The 15,375-nt window shown below is 40.5% G+C and overlaps 2 protein-coding genes across 3 annotated transcripts in view; one reads left to right on the forward strand and one right to left on the reverse strand.

Annotated features, from left to right (window-relative positions):
- The window catches only part of LOC139442695 (N-acetylgalactosaminyltransferase 7-like), a 28,338-nt gene extending 21,503 nt beyond the window's left edge, over nt 1-6,835 (forward strand). Inside the window, exons 8-12 of the mRNA XM_071223574.1 lie at nt 1,183-1,302; nt 2,000-2,218; nt 4,677-4,778; nt 5,318-5,446; nt 6,103-6,835. Of these exons, the coding sequence (XP_071079675.1) occupies nt 1,183-1,302; nt 2,000-2,218; nt 4,677-4,778; nt 5,318-5,446; nt 6,103-6,240 (708 nt within the window). The 3' untranslated portion in view covers nt 6,241-6,835. The remainder of the gene's footprint in view (nt 1-1,182; nt 1,303-1,999; nt 2,219-4,676; nt 4,779-5,317; nt 5,447-6,102) is intronic.
- Nucleotides 6,836-10,606: 3,771 nt separating this feature from the next.
- LOC139442676 (ADP-ribose glycohydrolase MACROD2-like) overlaps nt 10,607-15,375 on the reverse strand; it is a 29,775-nt gene continuing 25,006 nt past the window's right edge. For both annotated transcript variants that reach the window (XM_071223541.1, XM_071223540.1), the window contains one exon: nt 10,607-14,029. In XM_071223541.1, the coding sequence (XP_071079642.1) occupies nt 13,521-14,029 (509 nt within the window). In that variant the 3' untranslated portion in view covers nt 10,607-13,520. The remainder of the gene's footprint in view (nt 14,030-15,375) is intronic.

Here is a 15,375-nt window from a genome sequence, read left to right on the forward strand (position 1 = left end):
GGCATCTCAGAAATGTTCTGTTATCCTATGCTTGTGCGCTGCTTTCTCGTGCCAGAGTTGGCATTGAAGAAATCAAGGCATTGATGATTTCCTATCTGCGAGCCTTGTAAATAAGTATTAGTATAGTTTTGGCAATTTTGTAAAGAACACATCTTTCTTCATCATTCAGTTTAAGGGGGCCCTAGATCCGTTCCGGTAGAATAGGTCTTCGGCCACCGATGTTTGGCGTAACAGGCGACTAACGGGATTGGGTGGTCAGGCTCGCTGACCTGGTTGATGCATGTCATCGTTTCCCAGTTGTGTAGATCGATACTCATGATGTGAATCACTGGATTGTCTGGCCCAGATTCGATTATTTACAGACCGTCGTCATATAGCTGGAATATTGTTGAGTGCGGCGTTAAACAACAAACAAACAAATTAATTTTAAAGAAAAATCGTGGACGATTTCTCTTGTCATTTCTTTCTTTTTATTTAGATATTTTTAGATCAATGTATACAATGTATGAACATAACTACACTTGCCAAAGGACGAGATACTGTTTATTCAGAATAATTTGTTAGCACATAGTGTCATACTGAACGCACACAGTGTTTGTATCTGGTTTAGCTAGACAAGGTGCTAAAGGTTCCGCGTACAGAGGCAAGGCACGAGAACCTTGTCTCACTTGGTTGGTGCATGTCATCGTATCCCAATTGAATAGATCGATGCTCATGTAAATTACTGGATTGCCTGTTCCAGACTCGATTATTTACAGAGCGCTGTCATATAGTTGGAATATTGCTGAGTGCGGCGTTAAACAACAAACAAACAAACATCTACAAGATAAAGCGACCCACCACACCCTTGCTCTTTGGTTTCACCAAAATGGTAAACGTGTACGACTTGCGTTACCTTGTCTTCTTTCTCAATGGGGGCGGTCGGGTAGCCTAGTGGTTAAAGCGTTCGCTCGTCACGCCGAGGACCCGGGTTCGATTCCCGACATGGGTACAATGTGTGAAGCCCATTTCTGGTGTCCCCCGCCGTGATATTGCTGGAATATTGCTAAAAGCGGCGTAAAACCATACTCACTCACTCACTCACTCACTCTTTCTCAATGAAGCTGACAGGCTATGTTAACTGAAATAATATGGTTAACACAGCTCATTCCGATGACGTTTTCAAAGCTACTCTCATTACAGGTGTGGCAGTGTGGCGGATCGTCAGAATGGGTGCCGTGTTCTAGGGTGGGGCATATCTATCGTCATTATACACCAGACAGGAAGACCGTTATTAAAACCAAACTCTCTCCAACCCACATAGTAAGTTTGCCCTGAACTATTGTCAAGTGTTAATTCAATGTCCATGTTATAATGAAGTAGCTACGATCTGCGCAACCGTGTAAAACGGACACACACAACTGTTCAAGGTGTGTTTGAACAAGCTTTCTCAATCCCTTATATTTTCGAAATAAAGTATTATGTAAAATGTGAGAAGGAAACATCAGAACATAGCACCCAAACAGCAGGATCAAAAGTTCCTTTTTGTTTCTAAAAAACGAAAACAGTAATACATTGTATATTAATATTGATGACGAGTATACTTATCAATCGATAACACTAATTATTCCGTTCATTAAAGACCGCCATGGCGGGTATTTTAGCCTTGGTGGTCAACCGATTATTGCAGTCATATTAAAACACCAGTGATATTGTTTTACAACTACAGTTAAGCCCTCATTTGTTTGTAACACAATAGACAAAATTACTTCGGGAAGAAAACATTCTAAAAAAATTAATAAAAGCGACAAAACACTTTCCTTATTCAAAAGAAATGTGCTAAAAGAATGAATCCACACATCCGAAAGTACAGCGAACATGGGATAAGGCTGGAAACTGAGCATCCACACAATGAAAGCTAGAGTATCTCATTCTACCGACACCGTTTCACTTGAAGTAAAATCGCACAAGAAGTATATTGTAGAAAGGTAGATAAATGAAGGTCATGATTGTGTTGCAGAACTACATCCGGGTCGTGGAGGTTTGGATGGATGGCATCTTCAAGGAGTACTTCTACAGACGGGAGCCCCAGATCCGGGGGTATCCAGTGAATATCACCAAGGAACTCAAGTTTAGAGAAGACAACCATTGCAGGAGCTTCCAGTGGTTCATAGACAACGTCGCATACGATATATACAACAGGTTCCCGCCTCCGGCTCCCAATAAAGCCTGGGGAAGGGTAGGTACCAAAATAGCACCATTGTACATAAATACTCCAAGGCAAAAGTGACCCTGTACCTATTCATCATATTTACTTGAGAGCACAAAACTAAAACAATATTTTCTCCTACTTGAGGTGCAGTGCACATATATGCTTTTTCAAATTGTAAGTTATTTTTATTTCTAGCATCAAGCTACCTGGTTTGTCGTAAAACACAAATTGGAAAATCCGTAAAGTCATATAATGCATCTTATTATAATCATTAGTCATTTTCAAGATGTAATAAGTGTTATTATTATCACTGTAACTCTTGCCTTTAAGTATTATCAATATAACCAATGCTTTGGGACAAGTCATGTTCGGCTCTGTGACAAGAAAAATATACAATATTAAAGTAAATTGAAGCGACAACTTGAAAAACAAAACTGCTCGAAACGGATGAGCATTTCCATTCTAAGTAGTACTCGGCGTGAGTGGCGTACAGTTGGCCCATAAGCAGTAATGGTACAGTCGTTATCAACTTCCGAGCATGACGGGTGCCGTGGGATAGCATAGCGGTTAATGCATTCACTCGTCACGCCGAATATCCGGGTTCGAATCCTCACAAGGGTTACAATGTGTGAAACCAATTTCTGGTATTCCTCAACGTGGTATTAAAGGTTAAAGCATAACTCATTAACTCACTCACTCTGGAACCTGAAGAGCATTTTGCTGAACTGATCAAGGATCATTATTGATGTTACTTTGGTAGAGACACCATGGGAATTCCCTGTTGAGATTTTAGTCATAAGACAAAATAGACATACGTTTGTCACAAAGTTCGTACCTCTTGTATGTAATCGATGTAACTATCCTCAACCAGTGTTTTTAAGCCAACTCATTATTGAGTATTTTTTAATATTGGCTAGCATTGTGCACAACAGTTTTAAAACTGTGTACATGATACTGTTATGCTCAAATATTTTTCATAAATTGTTTTTAAATATAACTTTGCATAAATGACTCAATTGTGAATATATTAACTTGGTCTCGTCGCTATATGGCTGAAATAATGCCGATGCGACGTTAAACTTTAACTCACTCACTCACCTCACGTGTAACACAAGTAAGTTGATGTGGAAGGTTCCCGGTGGCATCGATCAGTGCTCACGCTGTTAACCATCGGTTTGCCTGCGCCAGGCCCGAACACCGTCTGCCGTTGTGGCGTTCGGTTTTGACACCACCTGACACCTCACACCTTCATTTGCTGATGAGGGGCGGTTGGATAGCCTGGTGGTTTAAGCGTTCGCTCGTCACGCCGAAGACCCGGGTTCGATTCCCGACATGGGTACAATGTGTGAAGCCCATTTCTGGTGTCCCCCGCCGTGATGTTGCTGGAATATTGCTTAAAGCGGCGTAAAACCAAAACTCACTCACTAATTTGCTGATGGTGAGTTGATGATTGGAGGCTGTTTCAAGTTTACCTGTCGCGTGGTTGGTGTTGGTGTTTGCCTTTGCACGTGGGGAAGGATGCGTTCACACCTGGCGTCACCTGGCGAACACCTGGCGTCATCAATATTTGATAATGATTCATAAACACATGCTCATGATATAGTGAGGATTCTGCTTTCAGCAGATGATTGTTATGATTTTGGAAAGCTTTTATTTGGTAAATATTTTTAGAAAGCATATTCTACAAACTAAGGCGTGTGTGTTCCCCTCCAGGTTTATAAACAGCCCATGGGAAACTGCAATCTCAATAAAATCAGATCTTAGCGGTAGCGAGAACTAAGGTCTGATTTTAATGAGATTGTGGGAAACTGCTATTGGAAACCTTTGGTCCCGCAAAACATATCAGAGTATGACCACTCGAAGACCTTTCACCACAGTATTATACTTGAAAACAGTTTGCCTTCTACGCTCAATGTGTACCAATCATACTAGCGATTGTAATACGCATTCACTACATAGCCATACATCAACATGTAATGGTTGAACAAAATGGAAATAAATTGTTCAAAATATGTTTCACACTGTCCATCAGACTGTAAGAAGCTAAGAAGGTTGGTCCATGTTAATAGATGTTTACATAGCTTCTGCCGATCATGGGGGACACGGGTGGCCCAGTCGTCTAAGGCGCCGCAATTCGCTGTGCAGAGTTGCCAGAAACCTATGATTGTGGGTTCGAATCCCGGTTCGCCCCGATTATGTTTCTAGGTTTGTCAGCACCATACCCGTGCTCGTGGGTTTCACCGAAGTGGTAAACGTCTGAGACCTGCATCACTTCGGGCTTTCATTCCACATTAAGCTGACACGCTGCGATATAACTGGAATACTGTTAAAAGCGACGGTAAACCCAACTCACTCACTCACTCTGCCGATCATGTGTGAAACGACGTGAAAAGGTCCTAGTTTAGATATAAACTTGGACATAACGGTTGAGAAGTTACATCGAAAGCGACCATCATACCATAATCAAGTGTTTATTTTTTTCCAGATCAATTCGAGAAAGTCCAATGGCACTCTATGTCTCGAGTTCACGACTAGTCATAATAAAAAGAGTGCTCTCGGGGCCTACCCTTGTTCCAGTGCTAATGCAGTGAGTATAACAAAGGCAGGATTAGTGAGCTACACCAACATCATCAGTACAGCATCTTCCCGGGGCAAGAGAGTTAACTGACTTTAAAAGTGGCAGTACAGTTGCTTATACCACTCTTTTACTCGAATGTAATAACTAGTATCCCGTCATGACGAACAATGGTGATCTGGAACATGTGACATTTCAGCGAGCCATTCATATAATTGTCACAATTTTTTTGGCCTTTTAAGCTTTAAGCTCACTCTTATAATCATTCTGACAATCGGCTCTGCCAATTCCCTCAAAGCGGCTGGTTCTTTGTGTCTATCGCCCATATGTGTTCTGGGACAGAATAAGTCCACAGTGCCTCACGCTTGTCGTAAAATGGGATCGGATTGTGAGGCGCCTTGCCTGATTGCTTGTCATCGTACCCCGATCGTTGCTCTGGTTTCAGTCACTGGTTTACCTTGTTGAGGCTGTATTATTAACAGAGGAAGTAGCTGGAATGTGCTGACCATGACATTAAACAATATTTACTCACTCACTCTTTGTATCTACAGATATTCAGATTGAATACAAAGGGCCAGATTGGGTTTGGGGAGCGGTGTATATTGGCGTTGGATGACGGTGGTGTCACTCAGGAGTGGTGCAGTACTACAGATCTCAGTGGCCCTTGGGACTGGAACGAGGTTAGTTATGTAAACATTTGTGTCTATTAGGGGTGAGAATATGTCTCCGTTTATCTGTTTGTCGTAACAGCTGACCAAAGTGGATATGGTGGTATCGCCATCGTACCAAGACGGTCCGTGGCGTTGTTCATATGATCAACAACTTATTTGTCTGGTCCAAACTCGTTTATTTACAGGCTGCCTTGGTATTACAGGAGTATTGCTGAGTGCGTTAATCAATAATAATAATAATTATATTAATATGATTATTATCATTATTATTATTATTATTATTAATGATATTATTATTAATAATAATGATATTATTATTATTATTATTATTATTATTAACAACTTATTATTGCTAGGAAGGGCATCTCGTTTAAGGGATGCATATTGAAGCATATGTCTTCCATCTTGATTCGAATTCGGCACAACGCGATGGTATTAGCTGTAGTATGAACATAATAACGTAGGGTTGAAGCCCGTTTCTGGTGTCCCCTGCCGTTACAGTGCTGGAATGTTAGCGTCATAAAACCATACTCACTCACTGACTCATACTGTGAATTGTAATCATAATGTGTCACTCAACTTCTGACATCAAGACTTTAAGATTGCATTTCACTGATGTTAATGAAATCATTCACGTTACAAAATGACTTTTCCTTCTTTTCTAGACCAGCGGTCACATATACAATAAAGATCGTAAAAAATGTTTATACCTCAACCCCAATGGATCGCTGGTGTTCAAGGAATGCAACGACAATGCAATGGAACAGAAGTGGGATATTACAGAATATTATGCATGGAAATGAAACAACTGACTATTTATAAGTGGGTAAATTGTGTACATATAACAATAGACAAAAGTGAAACATCGTACTGTGAGACGAAACAAGAGGAATGAAACAGACAAGATACGTGGATTCTCACAAGATGAAGCGTTCTGTCGACGTCCTTCATTACGTCACAGTTCATTGTCCACTGTGATGAAAAGTCAACGACGGTACTTGAAGTCACGTCACCATCTCTCAGTACGTCATCATCCATCATCGTATCATTTTGTTACATGTTGCAACCATCTCTGGAATGTTTCATCCATCTGCAAATGGTCTTATCTTGGGTGCCTTGTATAGTGTAAATGCTTCTGAAGTGTGTTAAAATGTTATGATCCCATGGGCAGTATTTTAGCCATATCAGGACTGTAAATGTTTTGGTGGTCTCTAAAACTGGATTTTTAATGAGATATATGCCTGACTAATACCAACTAAAGGTGATACACTGGTGAGGAACACTATGCTTCCCGAAGATTACGTCTTCACCTAATCTTGAAGACACGGGCTGTGTGCGGTCTATGGAAATGGTAAAAAGGGAATTGTGGGTGAAATCTGTACTCAATAAAAATCAAAACTGTACCGAATCTCATACTGATTCCTGTTTTATATCCTGTATCAAAATAACGTACAGATTGAGGTGAGGTGAAATATAAAAATATTTACCCATTTCACTTTGTAAGGACCGAAGCCATATCTTTCTAAAACAGCAAGTTTTAATGGTTTTGAGACGGTATCAATTTTCTTTTTCAAAATCAATTAGAAGCAGCATGCCAGGTCGGATGCAGTTCAAGGTGAGGTGAAATGGGGTTTAACGTCGCGTCCAAGATTATTGCTTTTATATAGCGATGTGCTTTCACGTGTGTGTGTGTGTGTGTGTGGCTGCTTGTACTAGTCCGGGCTGATGCCGATTAATAGTGCTAGCTCACTGAGATACCACGCCGCAGTTTAACATGAATACCCCACTCAGACACAGTATACTGACTCCGAGCCGACCAGTCCTTGTTTTAACCCCTTAATGCCGAGCGCCAGACAGGGTAACGCCAAGTACCATCTTTAAACGTCTTTTTGTATAACTCGGTCGGGGATCGAACCCCGGACCTTCCGCTCTACCACTAGACCACGGAGGCGGTCCGTACAGATTGAGTGAATGAGTAGATCTACCTACAGCAATACAAATCTGTGGGGATTACTTGACGGGAAAGAATAATGACCCAGTAACATATGCTTTTCAGAAGAGAGGACTCTTGGTCAAGATGGTTCACTGCATGCTCGACGGACTTTGACGTTGTTCATAGTATCAACCGCTAGTTTGTCAGGTGCTGTGGCGGAGTGAATGTTTTGCGCTGCAGTCAGCACTACTCAAGCAATATATCAGTACTGTCAATAATCCAGTCTGGGCTAGACAAAGCAGTGACTGATACCAAAAATGTTCCATGCCCATCAAGGCGTCAGACCGGTTTTAAGATTGTGGCCTCTCACAAGCAATAGTACTGGGGACCTATTCTAACCAGGTCTGAAAACTTTTGAGCATCTGCTGGACAGCGATGGTCCAGGGCACGATCCCATCCCAAAAGATGCTAAAAGATGGTACTTCGTCTTACCCCCCTGCCTTGTGCTATTACCGGGATAAAACAAGGACTGGTCGGCTTGGGAGTCAGTATAAAGTTAAACTGGGGCATAGTACCTCAGTGGGCTTGCATAATAAAACTGACATAAGTCCCGACTAGTACTAGCAGCTGACCCGTGAAGATCCGGGATAGAATAGGCCTTCAGCAACCCAAGCTTGCCGTAAAAGGGGACAATACTTGTTGTAAGAGGCGGCTTACGGGATCGGGTGGTCAGGCGCACTGACTTGGTTCGTGCATGTCATCGTATCCCAATTGCGTGGATCGATACTCGTGATGTCATTCACTGGATTATCTGGTCCAGACTCGATTATTTACAGACTTCTGTCATTTTGCTGGAATATTGCTGAGTGCAGCGTTAAAAAACAAAACTAGCAGCCACACACCCACATGCAATAATCTTGAATGAAATGTTAAAGACAACAAGGTACAAAATCAGCTTCACCCAGATTCGAACAAATAACCAGCGAATATTTGACCCAGCTGAGGGACGTAACTCTACACAGCTCACACTTTTCAGCCTGTCTGAATCCCAACGGTCATTTGAGATGTGACCGAAGTAGCTGCAACAACCTGTGGACCTAACTGCACCATAAGCCCCTGGGACCCCCAGGCCACAACATGTCAATTGCTGATGCTGCGTTGATTAATTTTTATTCACTCACTCCAAGTCCTGTCAAGAAATGGTGCTGGCAAACCTTGAAACATAATCACGGCAAATGTGTTATTCCAATGAGATCAGTTGTTTCTGGCATGCCCAAGGGATGCAACTCCGCACAATGAATTGCAGCAACTTATACGACTGGCCCACCACTCCTACCACTACATTGATGTAATCCATCAGCCAACTTATATGGTGCTGAAAAACCAAGGATAATAACCAGGGCGATTCTACATCCTGAGAAGAGTGAGTGAGTTGGGTTTTACGTTGCTTTTAACAGTATTACAGTTACATTGCGGGGTGTCAGCTTAATGTGGGAGGAACGCCCGAAGTGATGCAGGTCTCAGAGTTTAACTCTTTGGTGAAACCCACGAGCACAGGTATGGTGCTGACAAACCTAGAAACATAATCAGGGAAAATCAGGATTCGAACTCACAACCCCCGAGTGAGTTTGAACAGTATTTCAGTCGGGTCATGTGGGACAAAGCTGGAAGTGCTGCAGGACTTCAACGTTTACCACTTCGGTGAAACCCAGGGGCATAATCGGGGCGAACCGGGATTCCAACCCACAACCATGCCCCCGAGTGAGTTTGAACAGTATTTCAGTCGGATCAGCGTCATGTGGGACAAAGCTGGAAGTGCTGCAGGACTTCCACGTTTACCACTTCGGTGAAACCCAGGGGCATAATCGGGGCAAACCGGGATTCCAACCCACAACCATGCCCCCGAGTGACCAGCGTCATGTGGGACAAAGCTGGAAGTGCTGCAGGACTTCCACGTTTACCACTTTGGTGAAACCCAGAGGCATAATCGGGGCAAACCATGATTCCAACCCACAACCATGCCCCCGAGTGACCAGCGTCATGTGGGACAAAGCTGGAAGTGCTGCAGGACTTCCACGTTTACCACTTTGTTGAAACCCAGGGGCATAATCGGGGCGAACCGGGATTCCAACCCACAACCATGCCCCCGAGTGAGTTTGAACAGTATTTCAGTCAGATCAGCATCATGTGGGACAAAGCTGGAAGTGCTGCAGGACTTCCACGTTAACCACTTTGGTGAAACCCAGGGGCATACATCCTTCAAAGAGTCCTTCCTGGTAGCACTACAGACAATGCTACACACAACCATAAATATATCCTTCACTAACCAAGTATATGCAAATATTATTTCATAAAAAAAGACAGACAATCTCATTAGAAATCATTCTATTACTATTTATTCACTCCATAGTCATCCAATGGACTACATGTATTGGTAATTTATTCACAATTCCATTATGTTCAAAAATAACAATTCAATATCTTGCATATCTGCTGTATATTCGATTGTCTAATAAACACTTAATCAACAAAATGTTCTAATCGAGCCAGGTGATTCCTTTCTTTGGAAGAGGTTTTACTACAAAAAGGAACAAATCAAAAAAAGATTTTTAATCATGAAAATAGTCAGAAAGTAACTCTTGGCTATGGATGCATCTTGGCAAATAGCAAAGCAGGCATTAAACTGATATAGACCAAAAATATTTGATCATTGTCCATGTCAATTTGATTCTGAATTAATGATTTTGTCCTTAAATTTCCTCATACATTCATACACTGAAATTGAGTGAAGTATTAACACATAAATCTAGGCCACGACCACAAAATGCCTTACTCATCATTAGTGCTTCAGATTTCAAGGGGTATGCATCATTGAGTGATTGATTTTTCTGTCTGGGTTAACTGTTCTTTGAAGTCCTAATAGTTAACCACTTCAGTGAAACCAACAAGCATAGGCATAGCCATGACAAATCAAGAAATATATCAGGGTGAACTGGGAATCCAACCTTATGATCGAAGGTTTCTGGAACGTCTAAGGGATGCATCTCTGCACAGTGAACACCTTAGAGGAATCTGAACAACTACAAATGACCCTGAATTTCTAAGTAACATGGGCCCCTATTTCACCGGTTCTCATAAATCTGCACTATGACACTATATAATCAAGCATAACTGTAGGACAGCATAGCACACAACTTTAAACCTCAAACCGAATCCGAAATTTAGTGAATCCGGTAATAGTAAATATACATTCAAATCAAAACTTATGCTGTAATACTCTACACTATGCTCATGTATTTCTTTTCTCTCAACTGAGTGTTAAAGATAGAGAGACCTGAATAAGATGGAGAACTCATGACAGGACACTACCAGGAATCAAATGCTGAATCTTTCCTGGCATCAGTGTCATGTCTGAGTGCTGTTACTGCTCCTGTAATTTGCAACCAGTCAGCTACAAATTCAGCTTTGTTCACCCAAGTACTGGACTTCATGCATAAAATCTCATGAAGGAGAAGAGGGCCTTAGCACCGCTTTCCACAGTATTTCATGTTAGTTTACTGTTTACTGAGCCAAAAGTCATAAAGGTCTAAACTGATTACCATTTTGGTGAAACCCATGAGCACAGGCAAACTGAGAATCATAATCACAGCAAATCTGGAATTTGAACCCCTGATAATCGGATCCTGGCTTCCTATAAGCATGATAAGCCGCAACTCTGCCCAGCCAATTGATGACTAGACCCTATGAGGCCCCCTTTAACAAAGTACCACAAAATAGTGGACCAGGGTTAGTGAGATATAAGCAGATTATTGGAGTTATATCTGGTGGTTTGCTGGTCTAAAATTCAAAACATTTATATGCATCATTAAAACATTGATTTAACAAATTAACAAAAATCATCCAAGCATTCTTCCTGTCTGAAAGACAAAGCATCAATCATGAAACATATTTCATCATCGACATGATCGAGTTAAATCCATCAATGAAATATCCCATTATGTAAACATGGTAAACAAGCTAAAACAGAAGCATTAACATTAGTGGGAGCCGAATATCCCCTCTACAAAACAACTATATGTGTATATGTCTCGCTGAACATAAGATTTGGCCATTACTCATGACTTGTATAACAGAAACATACATAAAAACTTGAAAATGTACAAATTGATGATCATCCAGTGATAAATCCCACAATATACAAGTCTGCAAGTTGCTGATGCAAGGAAGATGATGTGAGAAGGTTCTATAAAACAGACTGTAAATATGGAAGGTATTACAAGAAACATGATTACTGTGAGAACTGCAGGGGTCGCATACAGCCTTAGAATGACGTTAATAAAGACCTGTCAGGAGTATAGTGGAAATTTTACTTCACTAGTCTTGAGTTTGAAGAAGTCATGCTTGGACAAGACCAAATTGTTTAAAATGTTTAAATTTTCTGTCAGTTTTATTCAGTTCCGATTTGTAGCAAAAGTGAAGCTTTGAGTTCTGGTTCCAACTTATAGCCCCTCAATGCAACGAGTCAATGAGGACAACCATGATTGGACTTTTACTTGTCCTCACATTTTAGTAGTCTCGGGCTGCCGGACAGGCGTACATTTTGATGGCAGTGTGTACACACACAATTCTTTCCAACACTATCATGAATTTCTCAAACAATATTAAACTGTTTACAACAGGTTTAAATAACCAATTCTGATTCTTGACCAGGCTTACTTATGGTTGATAGCATGAGCACCAATCCATACTGATTACTGAATTGCCAGCGAAAGAAACTAACAGTTTTAGTCCACTAGATCTTATAATGATAATATATAGCATAACTGTTTAAAATGGCAAATTTGGACAGGTCCTTATGATACCTTAACTATTTGGCTGTTTGGCAATCACTTCAGGACTAGTGCTAATTTCCAATGCTGACCGCCCGGATGCAAAGAAACAAATTAGCCAGGTCAACCCCAATCCTCATTTTAGCTTGAGTGAGTGAATGTGGCCACAATATTCCTGCTACATCACAGCAGCATGTAATTAACCTAGTCTAATTCAAACAAACCAGTGACTAATAGCATGAGCACCAATTCCTGCCCTCAGGGTACAACAAAACACAATCAACCTGACCACCCGATTCCCATTTTAGATACCCCCTCAATATACACTAGGTACTGGTGACTTGGAGCCCTGTTTGACAAGCCATCTTGGAGCTATGCTTGTTACACCTTGCTACAGACTTCCAATTGATGAATACTAATGACACTTTGTCAAATGGGACACGAAACTAAACAAAGTCATTTTTCAAAGATCAGCTGAGTGGGATGTTAATTTCAAAGCAAAGGAGCATTAGAGTTTAGTCACCTGCATACAAAGTCACCGACCACGACATGAATGCCTACCAGGAGATTGTTTTAAATATCATCCAAAACAAACAGTTTTTAAATTGATTTTTAGACCACGAACTGTCATGTATTTTTCAAGGGCAGATCCAGCTATTTTAAAAGGGAGGGGTCCAAAATATCAAAATCATCTCTCAGATAACTTTAATGCCAACAACATACTACATTAGTTTTTCAAAAGTCGGGGGTCCGGACCTCCTGGACCCCAACTCTGGATCCATGTTCTTATCAACAAAACTTTTCTCTGTGCATAAAGATGCTTGTTGAACACTCTTAATACTTGCATGGTACAACCCATACCAGACTTACAGTATTAAAAAAGGATAAGGAACGATAAGCAACCTTTTAAGACTATTAAAACAATTGTGATTTTTGATAAAATGAGGAAAACTATGAAAGTTACAAGAGAGTTCATATGACTGAGAAAAAATACTTAATGAACACTTGCGAGTGTGAACCTAAAATATGATTAAGTGCAATCATGTGCCAAAAAGACCAATTTTTTATATCTTGGGGAAGCATTTTTCTCATGTTACAAAATGAGTGAATGAGTATTGTTTTATGCTGCTTTCAGCAATATTCCAGCAATATCATGGCAGGGGACACCAGAAGTGGTGTTATAAAATGAACATGCCCTTGGTGCAAGATATTTTTCAAAGGGATGTCACATTTTCAGCATCATTATTAATTTACTATAATTCCAGAGAACCCTTCTCACACCTCAACCTTTCAAAGATGCCATCATTAAAAAATACCATCCTCATAAATGACAACTTTTTGTCTTTGTGGCCGATTCAGATTCCTTGCTACCTTCTGATGGTGATTTGTCACTGGCGCCGTCACCGTCACCGTCACCGTCTCCGTCTCCATCCGCTGATTCCTTCTTTGCCGAAACAGACTTCTTTTCTCGACTAGACTTATCTCCCTTACTTTCTTCTGCTGACACCTTACCTCCATCTTTCCCCTTAGCTGTTTCCTGTGTGTCATCATCAACTTTGTCATCAATAGAAGCCTCCTGACTTTCAGACTGATCATCTTTCATTTCAATGTCATTTTCATTGCCCTTTGATGCTTTAGAGTTGTCTCCCTTCTCCTTAGATGTGTCTCCGGTATCATCCACTTCCATGGATTCATTTTTGGGCTCTTTGCTTTTATTGCTGACATCAACTTCATCAACAGTTGTAGCTGTGGCTTCATCAATTACAGAAACATCATCACCATCCTTGGTTCCCTTGGCCTCATCACTTACAGCACCTTCAGCTGTTTCACCTGCAAATCAAACTAGACATTCTCAAAGGAAGTATAGCTTTGGAAAATCTTATTTGATCATCCACATCTGTTGATAAACTTGGGGAATTATTGTGTTATTGATGTTTCGTATTTGATGATCTTCCAGCAATGTCATTTGATAAATAAGTGAAATCATTTCACCCAATATAAAGTGAAAATTTTTTTTTTTATAAAATGACAAATAATTGAAAAATTAAAAACATCAAGCAAAATTAGAAAAATCAAGAAACAAAGAATACTTTACTACTTGTATGTAAATAACACTGGTAACATGTTGAGTAATTGACATTCTCATGGTCTGAGGTGAAGGCGTTACAAGATAAGTTAACAATATGAACAGACCTGCAGAGTTGCATCCCTTAGCAATGCCAGGAGATCAAATCTGAGATTTTCCATGATTAGTATCTTGTATCAGCACCCAACCCAAACATATACATGTGTCTCAATGAAGTGGTGAAAGTGTATGACCTACGTGTCACTTCAGGCTTCTTCACACTTAGCTGATGTAATGTGATATTACTTAAGTACTTTTTGAAGCAGTGTCAAACTCAATTATTACTTGCCTGCGAAAAGATACAATTAGGAGACAAACATACTGTGTTTTCAATGTAGAGCGAGAGTTACCCGTAGATTTAACCTCGCTAAATTAAACATTTGTAACCTCACGCTGCGCATTCGGTTGCAAATTCAATTTAGCAGGGTTTAATCTACAGGTAACCTAGCTCTACATTGAAAACACAGTATGTTTATCTCCATTCTACCATGACTAAATAAAACTCTAACTCTTTGATGTCAGCAAATATACTAAGTGAAGCGGCATGGGTTGACTACAGTGTTTTGAGTGGGTTATCGATCTGAATTACGGAATCACTGAACAAAATATGGCGCTGTATATACTCAAGCAGTTTGTTTACACCGTAATACTTCACTCGAACACATGACAGGCATTGAAAGCATATAAGCTCGGCAACTTGGTAAGTTAACATGAGGTAGGCATCCCTAAAGTAAACAAAGCAAGCTTTGCAAGGCTTTTGCTCTACATCGCACACCACCATTCTGACGTCATATCGCTCATTGTGACGCAAAAGTTTTGACGTCACAGTCGTATATAGAAAAGCGCCAAAATTCCAATCTCTATGTTGTCTTCAAAACATATATACATTCCCTTTGTTGATTTCTGTCGTGTTTTTCTGCACGAAATGTATTGCCACACATCCTTTGAATATTGTAGTAACCGCATCTGTGCATTTTGTAACCTGTAATTGTAGATATAATTATTTAAATATGCCTACCGACAATGACTGAAAATAGTACTATTCTATGAA

This window comes from Haliotis cracherodii, unplaced genomic scaffold (assembly GCF_022045235.1).
Source record: "Haliotis cracherodii isolate W230 unplaced genomic scaffold, xgHalCrac1.p SCAF_5, whole genome shotgun sequence".
Classification (NCBI taxonomy): Eukaryota; Metazoa; Mollusca; class Gastropoda; order Lepetellida; family Haliotidae; genus Haliotis; species Haliotis cracherodii.